Source organism: Heteronotia binoei, chromosome 1 (assembly GCF_032191835.1).
Source record: "Heteronotia binoei isolate CCM8104 ecotype False Entrance Well chromosome 1, APGP_CSIRO_Hbin_v1, whole genome shotgun sequence".
Classification (NCBI taxonomy): Eukaryota; Metazoa; Chordata; class Lepidosauria; order Squamata; family Gekkonidae; genus Heteronotia; species Heteronotia binoei.
This window is the reverse complement of record NC_083223.1, coordinates 158,908,740-158,928,958: the sequence shown is the minus strand read 5'-3', so window position 1 is coordinate 158,928,958 and position 20,219 is coordinate 158,908,740. Positions and strand designations below refer to the sequence as shown.

The following is a 20,219-nucleotide window of genomic DNA, read 5'->3' as shown; positions in this document are numbered from 1 at the left end:
CAGATTGAGGTGACAAGAGAGGAGGTCCTATGACTGATAGACAATTTAAAAACTGATAAATCACCAGGCCTAGATGGCATACATCCAAGAGTTCTGAAAGAACTCAAAGGTGAAATTGTGGAACTCCTGACAAAAACATGTAATCTTTCATTGAAATCTACCTTCATTCCTGAGGACTGGAAGGTAGTTAATATCACCCCCATCTTTAAAAAGGGTTCCAGAGGAGATCCAAGAAATTACAGGCCAGTCAGTCTGACTTCAATATCAGGAATGTTAGTGGAGACCATTATTAAAGAGAGAATTCATAGGCACATTGATGAACAAGAATTGTTGAGGAAGACTCAGCATGGGTTCTGTAAGGGAAGATCTTGTCTCACTAACCTGTTAGAGTTCTTTGAGAGGGTGGACAAAGGGGACTCAATAGATGTTGTTTACCTTGAGTCCCAGAAAGCTTTTGATAGTTCCTCATCAAAGGCTCCTAAGTAAGCTCCAGAGTCCTGGGGTAAAAGGACAAGTCCTCTTGTGGATCAAAAACTGGCTAATTAGTAGGAAACAGAGAGTGAGTATAAATGGGAAATTTTTGGAGTGGAGGGTGGTAAGCAGTGGGATGCCGCAGGACTCAGTACTGGGTCCCATGCTTTGTAACTTGTTCATTAATGATTTGGAGTTGGGAGTAAGCAGTGAAGTGGCTAAGTTTGCAGACGATACTAAATTGTTCAGGGTGGTGAGAAGCAGAGAAGATTGTGAGGCACTCCAAAGGGATCTGTTAAGGCTGGGCGAGTGGGCATCAACATGGTAAATGAGGTTCAACATGGCCAAGTGCAAGGTAATGCACATTGGGGCCAAAAATCCTAATTATAAATACAAATTGATGGGGTGTGAACTGGAGGAGACTCACCAAGAGAGAGATCTTGGGGTCATGGTAGATAACTCACTGAAAATGTCAAGACAGTGTGTGACTGCAATAAAAAAGGCCAATGCTATACTGGACATTATTAGGAAGGAAACTGAAAACAAATCAGCCAGTACCATAATGCCCCCATATAAATCGATGGCGTGGCCTCATTTGGAGTACTGTGTACAATTCTGGTCACTGCACCTCAAAAAAGATATTATAGCATTGGAAAAAGTGCAGAAAAGGACAACTAGAATGATTAAAGGGTTAAAACGCTTTCCCTATGAAGAAAGGTTAAAACGCTTGGGACTCTTTAGCTTGGAGAAATGTCAACTGAGGGGTGACATTATAGAGGTCTACAAGATTATGCATGGGATAGAGAAGGTAGAGAAAGAAGTACTTTTCTCCCTTTCTCACAATATGAGAACTCGTGGTCACTCAATGAAATTGCTGAGCAGACAGGTTAGAATGGATAAAAGGAAGTACTTTTTCACCCAAAGGGTGATTAAAATGTGGAATTCACTGCCACAGGAGGTGGTGGTGGCTACAAGCATAGTCAGCTTCAAGATGGGATTGGATAAGCATATGGAGCAGAGGTCCATCAGTGGCTATTAGCCACTGTAAATTGTTGGAACTCTCTGGGGCAAGTGATGCTCTGTATTCTTGGTGCTTGGAAGGGGCAACAGGGTGAGGACTTCTGGTGTCTTGGCCCCACTTATGGACCTCCTGATAGCACCTGGGTTTTTTGGCCACTGTGTGACACAGTGTGTTGGACTGGATGGGCCATTGGCCTGATCCAACATGGCTTCTCTTTTGTGTTCTTATGAAAGGGAGAAAAGTATTTTTCTCTGCCTTCTTTATTCCATGCATAATTCTGTAAACCTCTGTCATTTCACCCCTCAGTCGTAGTATCTTCAAGCTAAATAGTCCTAACCTCTTGAACCTTTCTTCATAGTGAAAGTGTTCCATCCCCTTAATAATTTTAGTTGCCCTTTTCCAATGTAGTGATCAGAACTGCACATAGTATTCCAAATGAGACTGCATCATAGACTTATACAGTGGCATTATAATACTGGCTGATTTGTTCTCAATCTCCTTTTTATAATTTCCCAGCATAGCATTTCTCTTTTTTATTGCAGTCACACCAAGTCACTATTTTCAGTTAGTTATCTACCATGACTTCAAGGTCTCTCTTCTGGTCAGTTACCGCCAGTTCAAACCCCATCAATGTGTATTTATAGTTGGGATTTTTAGCTCCAATGTGCATTAGGGAGGACTGTGAGGCACATTTGCATATTGAACCTCACTTGCCACATTGATGCCCACTCATCCAACCTCGACAGATCCCCCTGGAGTGCCTCATAGTCCTCCCTTTTTTTCACCACCTTGAAAAACTTAGTGTCATTGCAAACTTAGCCACTTCACGGCTTACTCTCTAATGAACAAGTTCAAAAGCATTGGACCTAGTACTGAGCCCTACAGTACCCCACTGCTTATCACCCTCCACTGTGAAAACTGCCCATTTATACTCCTTGTTTCCTGTTAATTAACTAGTTTTTAATCCCCAAGAGAACTTTTCTCTTATTCCATGACTGCTGAGTTTACTTAGAAGACATTGATGAGAAACTTTATCAAAAGCTTTCTGGAAATCTAGGTAAACAACATCTATTGGGTCACCCTTGTCCACATGTTTGTTCACCCTCCTCAAAGACCTGGCAGTGTTAAAGAGACTCTGGAAGCTAGATGTACAGGCAGAGCATGATACCAATGTTTTCACCAATACTTTAAATCATTACATAGTTAGCCCAGTAGCCAGAATTTTTTTTTGGGAGGGGGCCCCAGAGTGCCAGGGTGCACTAATTAAAATAAAATAAAGCCCACTGACCTTATTTTAGAATTACACTCTCCATGACCATCCTGGCTTCATAGTTTTTAGTTCCACTGCTTCTCTCCCCCTTTCATTTTCCCTTCCCCTCTGCTTCTGTGTGCTCCAAAAGTGAAGAAAGCTGGGCTCCTGCTCCGCTTGGGCAGTGGCTTACCGGCATGTCAGGGCATGCCATTTACTGGAGGGAGGTTGCCTGTTTGTTTGCTGCCTGCTCGCTGGCTGGGGCAAGCTCATGTGCTGGCTCTCGTCCTTCAAGAGAACTTGAAATAGAACTAAACTGGTTTTGCAGGAGAGGGGAAACCAAGAAAGGCGAATGCCACACTGTAGTGAGCAGAGGCTAAGGAGAAGGTGCATGAGGCCAGCAAAGGGCCTGGCTACGGAGGGCAAGCCATGGGCAATTCAAATTCAACAGGGGGTGCTGCCCTTGGTGCCCCACCATTGGCTGCACATAGTCCTAACCTGGTTAAAGATACATTCCTAAGCATAGTAGCAGTCAAATTGCTCCTTTAAGACCAATGAAGTTTTATTCAGAATGTAAGCTTTCATGTGTTCTAAGCACACTTCATCAGATGATCTTCCTCGTCTGATGAAGTGTGCTTAGAGCACATGAAAGCTTACATTCTGAATAAAACTTTGATGGTCTTAAAGGTGCAATTGACTACTCCTTTGTTCTACTTCTTCAGATCAACACAGCTACCCACTTGGATCTATTCCTAAGTATATTTACTTTGGAGTAAGTATCTCAGATTACGCAGAATAACTGTCTTGTGCAGGTAGGCTTGCCAGTCTCCAGGTGGTTGCTGGAGATCTCCTGGAATTACAACTGCTTTCCAGGTTATAGATATCAGTTCCTACGTTGGCTGCTTTAGAAGGTGGACTTTATAGCATTATATTCTACTGAGCTCCCTTTTTGCCCCAAAACCCCCTCTTCCCAGGCTCCACCCTCAAATCTCTAGGAGGTCCCTCTCTGCCCCAAGCCCCACCCTCTCCAGGCTGCACCCCCCCACCCACAATCTCCAGGAATTTCCCACCCAGACCTGGCAGCCATTGGAGGGGCACTTCTGCAGAGAGACATCCAGACTCTCCACTGGGTAGGGACTGTGCAGCTATTGTTATGGCAGCTGCAACACCTTTACTCTATGGAGATGTACCACTTTCAAGGAGATACTGATCCCCTCAGTGTAGCCCAGTTGCCATCATAAAGAGTTTCCCCTGAAAGGGGTGTGTGTGTCATAAATAATGGCTCTTCTCAGCTGAGAGGAGGTGATCTGAAATCCACTGCCCCAGTCTGGGAAACTAGCCACAAAGATACAGCAGAAATTTCATTGTTACAGGAGAGGGTTTCATTCTTTGTTGGAGTTCTACCCCCGCCCCCCAAAGGCATTGGCAAGCCCCAGGATGCAATGCAGAAGTTCCCCAGTGGGGAAATTTCCAGGAGTGTGCCAGTGTCAGAATGCAGTCTCAGCCCTTAAAACACCTAGCAGTCTTACCCCCCATAGAATGGCTACAGAGGCGGTAAGGGAGCCAGGCACCAACACAACACTGTCTATTTAGTTCCAGTCACAGTCCTTTATGGCCTATGCAACTAAGTTGAGTAATCCTGTTAAGATATTAAGGCTATACATAATTAGTTGTGTACGCCTGTTAAGATACTAGGCTATACATAATTAGCCTATGCAGTGCAAATCACAACGTGGCAAAAATAGGAGCAATGGCGCTGCACTTTTCACCATGTGATATTTAGGAGTAAACTTACTCTAAGTAGAAGAAGAAAAAGATATTGGATTTATATCCCGCCCTCCACTCCAAAGAGTCTCAGAGCGGCTCACAATCTCCTTTACCTTCCTCCCCCACAACAGACACCCTGTGAGGTGGGTGGGGCTGGAGAGGGCTCTCACAGCAGCTGCCCTTTCAAGGACAACCTCTGCCAGGGCTATGGCTGACCCAAGGCCATTCCAGCAGGTGCAAGTGGAGGAGTGGGGAATCAAACCCGGTTCTCCCAGATAAGAGGGTTCTCCCACTTAACCACTATACCAAACTGGCTCTCCAGTGTATAAGTGCTATATATAGTATAAGTGCTATATATACTTTATGTATAAATGTTATATAATATGGTCAAAATCTGTACCTAGAAATATTAAACTGAAACTTGCTTCATGTTTGGTGCTTAGAAAAAGTGAATATTTGAATACTTTAAATCATTACATAGTTAGCCCAGTAGCCAGAATTTTTTGGGAGGGGGCACCAGAGTGCCAGGGTGCACTAATTAAAATAAAATAAAGCCCACTGACTTATTTTAGAATTACACTCTCCATGACCATCCTGGCTTCAGAAAACTAATGGCGAAAACTGCTATTAGATTACAAACATTGTCAGAAGTTTCCCCTCCCCGCAAAAAAAGAATTGTAGGGGAAGTAGGAGGTAAGTAATACCAAAATATTACTAAGTAGGCTGGTACATAAATTTTAACTTAATACAATCCAAAATAAAAACCAGGCTTAGGTTTGCAAAATTGGTAAGGCAGCCCAGTAAGGCCTCAAACTTTTGTATGTTGCTCCATGCTTTGATTGTTGATCTACAGAGCGAATATGAAAAAGAAGGCATCTTTGCTCTCCTAGTTGGCATAAGGAGACTGGGTAAACTATTAAAATTCCAACGGCAAAGGCAAGGCATCAGCTGGTGGCAGGGCCAAGGCCAGGAGTCCTTCCTGAACCCCTTCCACGCCAAGCTGTGCCCTGGAAAAACCACCTGCCCCGGAATGAAACCAACTCCCAGTGGCTCCCTTCTGACTGGTACATTGCTTAGGATAAGCACAAAGCAAGACTGAGAGGAAGGGGAGGGAGTCAGCTGACCAAGGCTGACTCCTCCCCCCACAGGAAGCCAGCTGCTCATGCAGCCCTGTTTTTTTTCCTTCTGTCAGGGCAAAGGCAGCCCTCCAGCAGCAGTCTGGGACCCACTGCAGGTCTGGATTATTTGACTTTTTGATGGAGATCTGGGCTGCAAGTTCAGAACTGGTTTTCTGCAACTGAAAATTTAAAATAACATCAGAAACATAATTTCAAAGCCAACTCAGTCTCAGCCCTTACAACAGCTGCACAGGGGCTGTATGTCTATATATACTTAGGATTTGGTTTAATTAATGAGTTTGAAAAGTCAGTAAATGCCAGTTTTGATGAGGCTTTCCAGCTCTTCCATATATACACCCAACAAGGTTTCTTGCTTGGCTTTACCTGCCCTGCTCCCAACTAGAGGGGCCTGTCATTTTCAAAATCAAAGGGCAGCAAGTAAAAGACTCCTAATACAAAACTAGCAGTTGGTCAGATTTTCAGTGGAAAGTTCCCAGTTTTCATCTCTTCTTACCAGCCTGCCAGCAGGGCTGCCAAGTGCCACCTCTGGACAAAGATTACATCTGGGCCCCCCAATATGACCCTAATCCAAACAAAATCATAACAGAACAAATTGCTTGGATTGCTATTATAACAAATCGATAAATATAAAAATTGGTCTGTCTATCCACGTTTAATTGATTCATTTAATTATATCCCACCTATAACCCCCCTCCCCAAGTATTTTTCTGGTTCAGGTATGAAAAAAAAATCAGTATTTCCTGATATTCCCAAATCCTAATAACAGTGTTGTATTCAGATTTGGAAAATATTTGGGAAACCTGAATTTTTTCACCTCCATTAGAATTGAGCTGCAAGAGAAGCCAGCCCCAGACAGCCAAGGTGGCACAGTGCTCTCAGCCCCTCCGGTCCTGGCTGATCCTGGGATGGCTCCTCTTATTTATTATTTAAACTTCTTCGCCACCTTTCCCTGCAAGTGGGGCCCAGGGCAGCTTACATCAGAATAAAACAACAAACACATAAATCAATTCACAATAAGTTAATGTTAAAACAGAGTATAATTCTAGTTTAAAAGCAGTTCATATGGTGGATAATTAAGTAATGTTGCCCCTCACATCTTCTAGAGGCAGGTAAGGAGTTGGGAAGCCTGGGAGCACAAGCTTATTTATCGACTCATCAGTGTCCTCAACCAAAGGCCTGGTGGAACATCTCTGAGCTTCAAGAGGAGCTGAAGCAGAGAAATAATGAGGTCCGCACACATTGCTGGTATGAAATGAATTTTTACTTTGGCACCTAAAGCAGAACTTAGCTGGCCATAAGCCTCTAAAATGACTAAGTTAAAATCATCCAAAACAAGCAGGCCAGCCCCCCAGGCTTATCTGACTCAACATTCCCCACCCTCCTGTAACTTCTAGTATTTTTCCATACCTCCTGTCTCCATGCATTATCAGCTTCAGCAAGAAGCTCCTCTAAGGCCTCTTTGTTATCTAATACACATCCAGAAGCCTCAGTGAGGTCACTATCTCTAATCTAATTTACAACCTTGAATTCACACCCATTTAGGCTGTGTGGCCTCTAACGAAGGGTTGCATCAGACATCTTAATTTTAAAGGCAGAAGTATGCTTTTATTCATTATTATAGGGGTACTCATTAATTTGAATAATTAATTTGAACCCAGTAGTATAGCTGAATATACCAATAAAAGCTGGAAAAAATTGGTTTTCATTTGGATTCAGCTATATCAGTAGCCAATCAGATTATTTGATCTGTATTTGGCTTAAATAATACCTGAAAAACACATGTAAGGTATTTTTTGGGGGAGGGGGTTGCTTGGTTTATGCTGAGTGCACACCCCTACTCACAACCCTGTGAAGTATATTAGGCTGAGAGTGTGACTGGCCCAAGGTCACTCAGCAAGCTTCCATGGCAGAGTGAGGATTTGAACCTGTGTTTCTCAGATTCTAGTTTGATGCTTTACCATTACATCACTCTGGCAGTCATAGCTGATCAGAGAATAAAGCTCAAAATTCGCCACCAGTTTCAGAATGTCCGGGAGTTCCATGGCCAAAACTGAAAGGCATGGGAAAATCCTGGCCCACATAAGACCAAATCATGACCACCCCATAGTATTTTCAATGGAAGCTAAGGGTCTCTGTTTGTGGCAGACGTAAATAAAAAAAATGCTGTGTGTTTAAAACTGGGCACCACTACCCAGAATGATGGAGTTACAGTGCCAGAAATGAAGGAACACCCTGAACCAGGTTATCTTCACGATTAGCAACATGTAATAAGAGAGTTTTTAAGCAACCTGTCATGTGTCTCTAATACTCAGATCTCCAACCTGGAAGGTTGCTAGGTGACCAAGTCTCAGTCAGACCTACCTCACAAGGTTGTTGTGATGATGGAGGAGAGGAAAACCATATAGCTTTGGGACCCCATTTGGTCTGGTATTTGTTATAAATCTAGTTTTTAATTATATAAAAATATTACATCATTTGTCTTAATATTGGTATTTGTGTTCCCTTTAAGCTGATTTAGTGTAAGCTAGCTCACAGTTTTTTAGCCTCCAGCTCACACATTTTCTCTTAGCTCAGGAAAAATGGCCCCAGAGCAAACTAATTTATAAAGTAGCTCACAACTTTAATGCTGGTAGCTCACAAAGTAGAATTTTTGCTCACAAGAATCCACAGCTTAGAGGGAGCATTGCTTGGGACCTCCAAATTTTGTCACCCCAGTCTGGCCGTGCCTACCAGGGGCTTAATCAGATGCCAACTAACCACACTGTGCCTATTGAAGTCAGCAAAGCATCCTAGAGTTATCTGAGAGGACACAGGCAAAAAGGTCTTAACCCCATGGCCTGAAATATGACCTCCCCCACTTAAAAAAAAAAATATCCAGCATCATGAAGAGTTCTGGAGAATTTTAAAGCTTGCACACTGTTTTGTGTCATTTTGTAATCTTGATAAAATATATTATATATGGTTTTGTTTTGACTTTTGCTTTGGACTGATACTGCAGCTTCTTTTTTGGCCACAATATTCAGCTTTACTTGGTGCAGAATGTTTGTGTTTTGAGCCCAGGGTGAATATACAGCCATATTACAGACAGGTGATAGCTTCTAATAATAGCTGCTCTCAAGGAGTTCAATAAACTGAGTCTGGAATCCATTTTATTAAACTTATTCAACCAAACTATTTTCTCTCAACTCATTTGGACTCTTTAATTACTCTGCCAAGGTTGCCTATTTGATCTGAAGCCTGCTTGTAATTAGATCACAAAATAGCCAATGAGTCATACTTGCAGTAGAGATTCTTATCAGCAAAGGAAGTAACAAAATGTTTCTTTCTGCCTTCAGACAGAAGGCAGAAATACAATTCAGTTTGAGGTCCCATAACCATAACATTGAACAGGAAGTAAGGTAGATGAAAGCTGGATTTCTTATAAATTATCCTTTCTTATAAGTTATCAACTTGATGTTAGATCTTCAAATAGTGGGCTTGTAACTGCAAGAATCACAGATGAAACTTGGAAATGATGCACAAAACTGCATTCTGTATAGGTATATTTTGTATAGATGAGGGATAAAACAGACAAGATGTATTATTCAGATGGAACAGTTACTAGTTTCCACCTTTTCTCCATATTAGTGAGATGTAACCAGGATTAGTTGCAGCTGGGAAGCCATGTTGTCTGCAGTAGAAGAGATAGATCTGAGTCTAGTAGCATCATCATCTGGATTAATTTTATGTAAAGTTGTTCATTATAAACAAACAGTAGTTTTGCTTGCATCAAATACTGCCCTTTGTGTCTTTTCAGAATTATTATTCTGTGCTTTAAAAAAACCTATCTTAATGGTAGGTTAGATCTCAAGTTCCCCAAGCAGAGCAAAGCTCACAGAATGGGATTTTCCTGGTCTTTCCTCTTTTGCAGCCCCCTGAAATTCTTCTTTCTGGAGGCAGGAGACCCTCACATACAGAGAGGCAAGGGATAAAGGAGGAGGTCTGCAATGAGAGTGGGAATCAGCAGAAAATCATAGCCCCCCTCCCCCACCAATGAAAATGCTGTGCCACTAGCGTAAGTACCATTTCCTTGGCATAACAGCACCTTTGGCTCTAACCAAATAGGAAGATTTGAACAGGTGTTTGCTCTTGCCTTACTATTCTATTTTAAAATTATTATTAATTTGGCTTATTAATCTGGGCGATGTATATCAATAATACGTATCAATGGGAACCTACCGGTGGTCCTTAGCTCAAAAGATGGCTGCCCTCAACCAAAGTCAGGGCCTTTTCTGCCATGACAACAGTCTGGTGAAACTCTGACCTAATGATGTCTGTGCCCTGTGCGGCCTAAAGCAGTTCCGCATGGCCTGTTTCACCAGGCCTATGGTTGAGGACAGCAGTGGTCTGTCATCAAGCCTGCCCCTCCAGTCATTCTTCTCTCCCTCTTCTCTTCCTCATGTGGTAAGGATAGAAACTGGATGAACACCATCTGAATAGTTCTTGAGTTGCTCACTGTTTTAACTGTTATGATTGTATAGTATTTATTGAATGTTGTTCATCACCCTGAGCCCTATGAATAGGGGAGGGTGGTCTATACCAGGCATGTCCAACTTCGAACAGGTCGTGATCTGTTTTTTCCGGACAAAAGTGCTGGTGATCTACCACCATGAAAACTAAGTTTCAAATTAGATTTTAACCCACCAAAGTTGGATTCCACCGCCCCCCCACCCCATTTATAATGCACCTTCTGTCATTTACTGGTAAGCAAAATAAGCAAAAACAAAACAGAGACGAAGATCCAGAAAGAACTGAGAACAGTTTTTCTTAATTTTTTATTGCTATAACTTTCTTTAACTGTCTTAATAACTTTCTTTAACTTTTATTGAGTAATTTATGTAGGAAGTATTGATCCAGGCTGATCTTGCGCAATCTTTAAAACTTCGCTCTTGCTAATTAGTGAGACGTCTGAGCCTGCATTTCATCCACCAGCCTTTTGAAGTTGGGTGAATATTGCGTGAGGGCCAGTCTTAGGGAATCCTGGAGATGTTCATCTGTCATGTTGGAACGCTGTGTACTCTTTGTCATTTTCAGATGGGGAAACGCAGATTCACACAAATAAGTTGAACTGAAGCAGGAGTGTACAGTTTCACTGCATCTTCTCAAGTTGGGAAATTTGTCTCTAGACACTAGCTTCTAAAATGATTCTTGCTTAGCACGGGTCTTGAGAAAAATGTCATTTTTAAGGGTTACTATTTCGTTTTCAAGAGATGCCTTGTTCAATGGGTAATTTTTACTGATAGCAGCTGCAGTTTCCTTAATTTCCATATCTGCTTTGAATGGGTATGACAAGTACTTCACAACTTTTTCAATTCTTTGGAAATCACAGAATCTTTTTTCAAATTCCTGGATAACAGAGCAGATTTCTGTCACATACTTCTCGTTCTGAAAAACAAAATTTGGATATTGTCCCAGATGGTCCTGTGTATTAGGAAAATGATCAAAAGTGTTGTTTGCAAGGTCAGTCATCATTAGCTCAAATTTGCTCTTGTAGGATGAAACTGTACTCATCATCTCGCCAATGCATTTGTTTTTACCTTGTAGTTCAATGTTCATATCACTTATCAATGTATCATATCACAATGTTCAATGTATCATATCACAATGTTCATATCACTTTCTCGCCTGTAAAGTCAGCGAGAAATGCCAGATCACATAACCACTCCTTATCTTCCAACTCTGCTTTGTCATCTTCCCTCTCCTTCAAAAACCTTCTTATTTCATTCAGCAAATCACGAAATCTTTGCAGAAATTTGTGCCTACTTAGCCACCTTATATCTGTGTGCAAAATGATTTCCGCTGCCCTTTCATCAAGAGTAAGATTGAAAAGCCGTCTTTGAAGTGATCTTCCATGAACTGAATTTACAATTTTGAAAGTGATGTCCATGACAGTCTTTGTATTGAGTCTATTGCTTGCCAAAACTGTCTGGTGAATGATGCAGTGGTAAGAAAGAAAATCTGGAAAGTTGTCATGCTGTCTACAGAGGTCTATGAAACCGTTAGCCTCACCTGTCATTGCTCTTGCTCCATCAGTAGTGAAGGAAACAAGTTTATGCAATGAAAGATTACATTTTGTCACAAAAGAATGTAAAGAGCTGAATATTTCCTGACCAGTAGTTCTCCCTTTTAAAGAAATCATTCCAAGTAACACTGAAGTCTTCAAAAACCATCCAGATAAAGACTAGTAACTGAGCTATGTCTCTTATGTCTGTAGATTCATCCAGTTGGAGTGAGAAAGCAACACAAACTTAAACATCCTCCAACAATTATTCAGTTGTGTCTCCACACATCTTTTCTATTTGCCGCACAACAGTGTTTCTTGACAATTGTACATCTTGAACAGCAGCTATGATCTTTCTTATTCTTAAATCCTTCAAAAAGATTGTCTGCTACTTCAAGAAAACAATCTTTTACAAATTTTCCTTCATTGAAAAGTTTACATTTCTTTGCAATCAGATTGCTGACCTTGAAGGATGCCATGGTTGCATTGACTGAATGTGACCTTGGCTTCGCCATCAATTGTTGCTGTGCAGCCAATTTAGATTTAAGTTCTTTGATCTTCAGTTTATGAATTTCACCTTTGGGTGGAAAATCAGCATCAAACTTATTGCTATGCAGAGCCTTATAATGATGCTCCAGATCACCCTTTTTGGGCAAGGATACAGCGGCGTTACAAAGTAGACAACAACACTTGTCTTTCACCATGATGAAGTAGTAGTCCATTTCCCATTCATCATGAAAGTGGTAGGTTTTGCTCTTCTTTGGAACACTCATCTTCGTTATACTGGGGTGGTTGGGGTGCTAAGTTAACACTGGCTGAATCTGGTCCAAAACTATCACTGTCCCAAAGTATTAAAGATCAACAGGAACTGAAGACCTCTGGATGATGCCAAAACCGCACATGCAGTTCTAAAAGTAAAAGTAAGAATTCATCATACTGGCACCAATAATCAAATACCACCACACCAAACAATCATCAAAAAAAACCCCAAACACCTGTCCAGCAAACCACGAGACCAAGTGGGGCTGGTGATCTACCTCTGACCCCTCCGCGATCTACTGGTAGATCACGATCTATCTGTTGGACATACCTGGTCTATACATTAAATAAATAACGAAGCGAAATGGACACAATCACACTGGAGAAAATTCACTTTCCATTTGAACACCATTTATCTCATGCAGATTAAATAGTGTGAGGCTGTTTTTCAAAATGACTTTTTTTTTTTTGCTGAGACAGGCTGTAATTTCAACTGTTTATGTTTGTACATTGATATTGGCTGAAAGACCCTTGTGTAATTCCAATTCCCACAACAATTAAGCTGTGGAGAATACTTTATAAAGTGGATGTGGTATTTTGAACACAACTATTTATGTACATGTTAAAAAGTTACAACATAAGAAAAGTATTCTATAAACTTCCAGTGATATTTTTTCAACATAAAAATAATTAAAATATAAAACATGTATTTACTCTGAAGCCTCAGTCTTGCAAAGACTTTCTTCTGTCCTCATTCTTCATTATAAAAAAGATTCTCAGATTTTTGTAAGAATTCCTCTTCATTATATAAAGTACATGTGCAAATCCTTCCAGGAACATACCCTTAACATGGTATCTTGCAATAAAAATGCAACTAAAGTATGGCTTTGTCAGCAAGTTTTCCTTCTATATTTTTTTGCTGAGCCATTTTACCACTTTGAAACTTTTTTGTTGTTGACACAACAATATTCTGTAACTTTTAAGTAACAAAATTGTCACTGGTGGGATGCTTTGTTGATCTTGGTCATTCAATCTCTGATACAGAATCATTCTGCAGGGATCCAACATGAGTCATAAAGCTGTTATTTTGATGTCCCCAGTCATAGTAATCAGGCGAGAAACTGAAAAACAAAATGCAGAATTGATCATGGATTTGCTTCTCGTTAAAGGGGAAGATAAAAAAAACTTTACTTTAAAACAACAAGGGAACTGTGTTAATGTGTTTTGTTGTAATCCTGTAGCTCTCCAATCCTATGGTCTTCTGCATTCAGCTGCATCTGCCCAGGAATTTGCAACAGGGGCAAGAATTTGCAACAGGAATTTGCATCTGCCCAGGAATTTGCAACAGGGCCTCAGATTGTTGAAGCCTAACTCTGTTGCTTAGCTATCATCCAGGTAATTAAAAGTTCTGCACTAACCATCCATAATTTACTAAAAGTAAATGAGTATCATTTTAAGTAAACAAAATATTTTCTTGAACTATAGTTCAATAAAGCTTTCAGTACTATGTTTATGTGTTTTAGCATCTGTACCAAGGGGGCCCCATCCTCACTACAGTACTGTTCAATGGAACAGGCCAACAAAAAGTAGTCTTGATGGATTCTTGTGCTTCATTTTCAGGCGTCTGTACATGCTAAATTGAGATATAATTCCTTTAACTTCCAAAAAGCCTTTATGGAAAGAAGTTATGGAGCACCAAATACAATTCTGTGTTCTTTTTATGCATCAATTTTTATGTTTGCCTCACCTGCCATGTATGTTGTGTGGTGATATGCTCCATGCCAAATCATCATCACTATCATATCTGCGAGGATTATCAAAAAAATAAGATCTTGGATTGAATGCATGACTTGGTACTATTCCTGGGTTGGTCTAGAAGAGAAAGAAGTGCTTTAGTATTGTACCCATTTGTTTCCCAGTGGTTTGGTGTCCTTATAATTTTTAAATTTAAATTATAAATATATAATATTACACACAAAAATCAGAAGCTAATAAAGAAAAACAACTCCAAGATAACTGTATCATGTAGTAAATAACAGGCAAAGAATAAAAACAAGTCAGAAAAAATTAAATGCAACTTTTTATCAGATCAGTGAAAACAATGAGCTGGGTTTCATATTAAATGAAAGGGAAGGCAATTTCTGCCAAATTACTATTCTCTTGGGCTATTATTCCCTCTTGTGGCTAATTATTAGCACATCTAATGTTGCTGATTTGTCTTTTGGTATTTATTTTTAAAAAGCAAAATAATATGAAAAGGATTTCCCCTGATTTCCAGCATTGGATTTGACTTCATATGAAAAGGCTAATATGGTTACATACAAAGGCTTTAAAAAAAATAAAGTATTTTGCTTCAAATAAATTGGGACTGATACATCTGTGTTTTTTCAGTACAATTCTGGTAATAACTTAGGCTTTGCTGATATGATATTTTCAACCTTGTTGATTTATGATTACTGTACAGCTATTTATTTGATGATGAACCAGGTATGGCTCCAGATTTTGGGGGTCCCTGGGCAAAGAGTGCCATGGGGTAGGTGGGACTGGGGGTTGTGGGGAAGACAGGCCAAGCAAGCAGGTATTCAATCAGGAGATGATTCTTCCCTCCTGTTGCAGCAAGTTATGAAGGTGAGATGGGGGAGGAACAGCTGCAACAGCGTGTGGTCTCTGATGTTGCTACAGTGGCAGCGTCTGCCTGCCCATCTTACCCAGCTCAACTGTTAATTTTATTCTTAAAAGCCAAAGCACAAGGAAGCTGCAGGATGAGGGAGGGAAGCAATCAGGCTGGTATCTGCGTCGTTCTTTTACTTCATCCTTCCTCACATCATGTGCTCTCTCGCCTGGTCCTGCCCCATCTCCATGATGGCAGGAGGAAAGAAGAGCAGGAACAAGCGTTGCCAACCTCCAGATGGAGCTTGGGGATCTCCTGGAATTACAACTAATCTCCAAATGACAGAGATCAGTTCCCCTGGATAAAATGGCTGCTTTGGCATTATACCTTGCTGAGGTCCCTCCCTTCCCCACCCCTGCCAATCCCAGCTCCACCTCCAGGAATTTCCCAACCAGGAGCTGGCAACCCTAGCAGAAACCCACCTGTCTCTGTTCATGGGAGTTCTGCCCTGCCTCTGGTTTGGCCTGGCCATCCATAATGCATCGTACCCTGCATGCGTGCATGCACAACACTGAGCAGTGAATGTGGCTGGGACTGCAGGTGGAGGATGGGCTTACAAGCAAATGAGTGGAGGAAGGCAGGGGTGGGAGGCATGGCATTAGGTCCATCTGGAAGCCCTGGGTCTCCTCCAATTTTGCTGCATTTAAAATGCCTAGTTATAATGCTGGCTGTGATCTCAATCAGCATTTTTTGTTTAAATTACAATGTCCATGTAAGCACAGGTGTTGCTTCTCTAGTTTGGGTTTTAAAAAATTATGTTTGACCTTTTCACATTTTTCTGCAAACCTAGGAATTTTTCTGGGTTTATGGAAACATCCCCTCTATCCCCCCTGAAGGAACAGGGTCATAGTTTAGAAGTGCTTCTTGATCCGGGATCCCAGCACCCACATTGTATCAATTTTTGACTGACACACCAGCAACAATCATTCCTCAAAAAGCATGACCTTGACATGGTTTTCCACACTCTGATCATGTTCATGTTAATTTACTGTAATGAATTTTAAAGTTAAAGGTAGTCCCCTGTGCAAGCACCAGTCATTTCCGACTCTGGGGTGATGTAGCTTTCACAATGTTTTCATGGCAGACTTTTTATACGGGGTGGTTTGTCATTGCCTTCCCCAGTCATCTACACTTTAACCCCAGCAAGCTGGGTACTCATTTTACCGACCTCAGAAGAATGGAAGGCTGAGTCAACAATGAGCTAGCTACCTGAACCCAGCTTCTGCCAGGATCGAACTCAGGTTGTGAGCAGAGATTGGACTGCAATACTACAGCTTACCCTTCTGCACCATGGGGCTCCTTTTGTAATGCACTTTACTGTCCTTTAAAAACTGTCCAGAAATTTCAGTTTGGCAAAAATGCAGTGACTAAGTTATTGTTGAGGGCTGTATCACCCCTGTGCAAAAAAGATCTCGACTAGCTGCCCATCCATTTCCAGGTGCATTTTAAAGTGCTGGTTCTTCACTCTGCCCTAAACAGCTTGGGCCTAGGGTACTTGACAGACCACCTCTTCTCATACTGTTCAGTCCACCAGTGAAGATTCTGTTTTCAAGCCCTGCTCTCTATTTGTGTATGCTATTTTAGGTAACTGAATGTTTTTGTATGGCTTGTTACCACTGATAATTATTATGTTTTTATTTTATTGATTTTACTTGTAAGCCAGTTCAAGCAGTTATCTGGACTGGTAAATAAAATCTTACTAGATCTTTTGTAGAGTTTCGAACACGGAAGAAGAATACAACTAAGGAAGTGGGCAGGAGCTCCCACACAAAAAGTATTATTCCAAATACTACATATCCAGCATCACCCAGCTGGCATTTCAGATCTGCCTGTTAAAAAATGAAAGAGAAATATGTTAAAATTGAACAATAAAACACTTGGAAACAACAGCAGCATTTCAACTATCACGCAGTTGACATGCAGATGAGTGACCCCTGCTAAATCTATGAGCAGAATCAATTGTGCAAATAGATTTCTGCACTTATCAGAGATTCTCTGGGTGCATCTGCAACCTTCTTGGCTTAAACTGATAAGCATCAACTGACAAGACATCAGATTTCATAGGGATTTTCTGTTCCCTGTATCCTGTCAGTTAGAATGTTCTTTTGCACTTGAATGATACTGAATCAAACACATTTACAGTGCAATTCTGAACACAATTACACCCTTCTAAGTTCACTGACTTCAATAAACTTAGAGAGTAGCTCTGTTTAGGATTGCATTGTCTTTCTTTTATATTGAGGATGTCTTGCCATATTCAGGAACACAGACTGTGCAAATCTGGCCTAGGTCTCAATTTGGCCTAATTATAATATTAGATGGATCATACCAGCCGTGGATATGTTTAATCAATTTGTTTAAACAATTTTAAACAATAAATTAATATGTTGAACTGCTTCTGGAATTTTCAGCAAACCTTTATTGATTCATAGATGTAGACGTGAGCCCGCCTGATACCTTCTGATAGTTTTAGGGTTAACAAGCTCAAGGTGGAGCCTGGAATTACTACTGATGTCCAGACTACAGAGATCACTTTCCATAGGAAAACAGCAGTTCTGGAGAATTAACTTATGTTATATCATAGAATCTAGGAAAAATACAAGTCCTAGAATAGCTATAATCTGTTCTCTTGTGGTGTAATTTAATTGTTGCCTATAGAGCCACTAAAAGCCAGAGGCTGGTTGGAGATTGAAAGCTTGGACTGCTGCTGGTTGGGATCCTCCCATGAGTCTTCAAAGTGGATTTTTTTCAGTGCTGAGAAAACCCTGAAAAGATTTTGACTTCTTCTTTTGGTTGAATGGAACATAACTGGATGACAGCTAGTTAGGCCGGCACAAATATTTATGATCAAATGGTTAAAATGGTGTACAGAACACATGCACACATAAGTCTACAAGTGATATAAGGTGTAAGAAGAAGGCAGAGTGAAGTGATATTGTCAAGAGACTAACTTGCCTAGTAGCCTTTTTTCAAGTCGGAAATACTGGTTCAGCCTTAAGCCTAATAGAAATCATGGAAATTTCTCTTGTTTAGAATGAAGATTAAGCTGACTGTAATTTCAAAGAGTAAGATAAGAAGATGGGAGCTTGAGACAGGTGTCAGCCAGGCCTAGCAGTTTCAAGGCAAAAAAAAAAATCCAGGACGCAGTTTGGCCTTTGCGTTCCATCTTGTTAGTGCAAGAACACATGGGAGGAGTAATGTGCAACTCACCTGATTGGTGAAGGTCACTTGCATAGCAACATTCCTGATTGATGAAGCTACATCACTGGCTATACATTTTAGTGGTCAACTAGAATCATGCCAATGTGGGTTTTGTCCTTTGTCTGGATTATAATTTGTATATTCCAGCACATTATTTTAATAACCATTTTAATAATATATTGTGGTGTTTTTGGTTTCTAGCTGGTGGGTTAGTTAGGGGGGTGGTGACAGCCTTACCCTGGAGTTGTAAGGATTCACACCTCCAGTATTTTGTGGTTTTGTCTTTGATCACTCTCTCATACTTAAGGAGGTTTTTGTAAGTCTTTAACAAATATGAGGCAGAAAATATAAAATTCAGAATCTGAATTTAGGCAGGAGAAAGTTACCATACGCAGGGGTGTCAAACATGCTGAGCAATACCAGTTATGAGGAAGTAAGGCACCAGAAGGACCACCATCAGAAAACAAGAAATTATGATAGCAATATAATTAGAATGCCAAAGGACGAAAGCTGTGATCTGCCTGCACCAAAAATTTTCTGTGTAGCACCAATTATGTACTTTTAATTGCTTAATTGTTTAAGTTTTATCGTTTTGTAATTTGATATTGTTTTAAAATGATTGTTAGACGCCCTGAGTCCACTTGTAGAGATGGGTGGGATAAAAAGCTAAAGTAAATAAAATAAATACAGTCTGGGGACCGAATAAGGCCCCCAAGCAACTGGCTGTCATCTGCTTCATTCTCCCTCTCTCTTGTTTCCTTCTGCATCACAGCTTGCTTTGCAAGTCTTGCTCAATTGCACAGGAGCTGCAGAGCAAAAAATCTATTTTCTCCATTGGCCGAGGCTCCCCCCTTGGGGAGGAAGAAGGGAGGCAGAGTTTGTTTTGCCAGGCTCTTTCAATCGCACAGCAGAACTACTGAGCCAAGACTCTCTTCCTTCTATTAGATGAGGCTTCTCCCCCTCCTGGGCCCCTGGGGAAGGAAGGAAAGAGCCAGAGCTTCCTTTGCCCAGCTCCCTAGATCCCATGGGAGAAATACAAAGAAAGCACCTTTAAAACCAATGAGTGCTAATGTTTTAAGCATGTTTTAAGTTTTTTAAAAAAATGTTTAATTGTGTTTGTCTGTGTCCTTTATAAAGTTTTTATCTCTGCTACCCAATCTTAAAATAGCTACAAACATGGCCCGGCCCAACAAGGTCTCATTTATGTCAGATCCAGTCTTCACAACAAATGAGTTTGACACCTCTGCCCAGGGCAGGCACGTGGGAGTAGGCGGGGTAGGCGGCTGTGGGCACCTCTTGGTGCTCCCTTATTTCCCTTGCCCCTTCCCAAGGTACTGCTCAGCCGCTCCACTCTTCAGAGGCGGTGTTTTAGAGCTGTGTTTTAGCGCTGCCCGGCCACTTTCAAGTTGAAAGCAGTCACCACACTCTTTGGAGGCTTCCAAGGCTGCTTTCAGGTTGGAAGCCTCTGAAGAGGGAGGCAGCCACTTTCGGCTTGAAAGCGGCCAGGCGGCACTGCAGCACTCTTGTGCACTGCCTGTCACTCTCTCCCCCCCACGCCACTCTGCATGATGACATCACTAGTGACGTCATCATGCCACATGCAAAATGACTTTTTAAAGGGAGACTGTGAGGGGGGGGCAATGTGGGGGTGCACAGCGCAGGGGTCTGCCTCGAGTGGCAGAATCCCTAGCGCCGGCCCTGCCCCTGCCCTACAGGAAGGGGAAGAGTTGGTGAAGTTGACCTTTGACCTGAGTGTGTCATCACAGAGTGTGACATCACAAGACATAGCTTCCTGGTTGAGTTGTCTCCTCTCCACAAACAACACCCCCAAATTTTCAGGAATTTTCCAAGTTAGAGTTAACAATCCTAGTGGGAGGGCTTCTAGTGTCCTGCCCCACTGA

At 41.3% G+C, this 20,219-nt stretch overlaps 1 protein-coding gene across 1 annotated transcript in view; it reads right to left on the bottom strand.

Moving 5' to 3' along the window:
* Positions 1-12,840: 12,840 nt before the first annotated feature.
* Positions 12,841-20,219, bottom strand: part of GPR137B (G protein-coupled receptor 137B) — a 44,384-nt gene continuing 37,005 nt past the window's right edge. The window contains exons 5-7 of the mRNA XM_060243216.1: positions 16,818-16,942; positions 14,194-14,318; positions 12,841-13,567 (exon numbers count right to left, since the gene is read on the bottom strand). Coding sequence (XP_060099199.1) covers positions 13,471-13,567; positions 14,194-14,318; positions 16,818-16,942 — 347 coding nt within the window. The 3' untranslated portion in view covers positions 12,841-13,470. The remainder of the gene's footprint in view (positions 13,568-14,193; positions 14,319-16,817; positions 16,943-20,219) is intronic.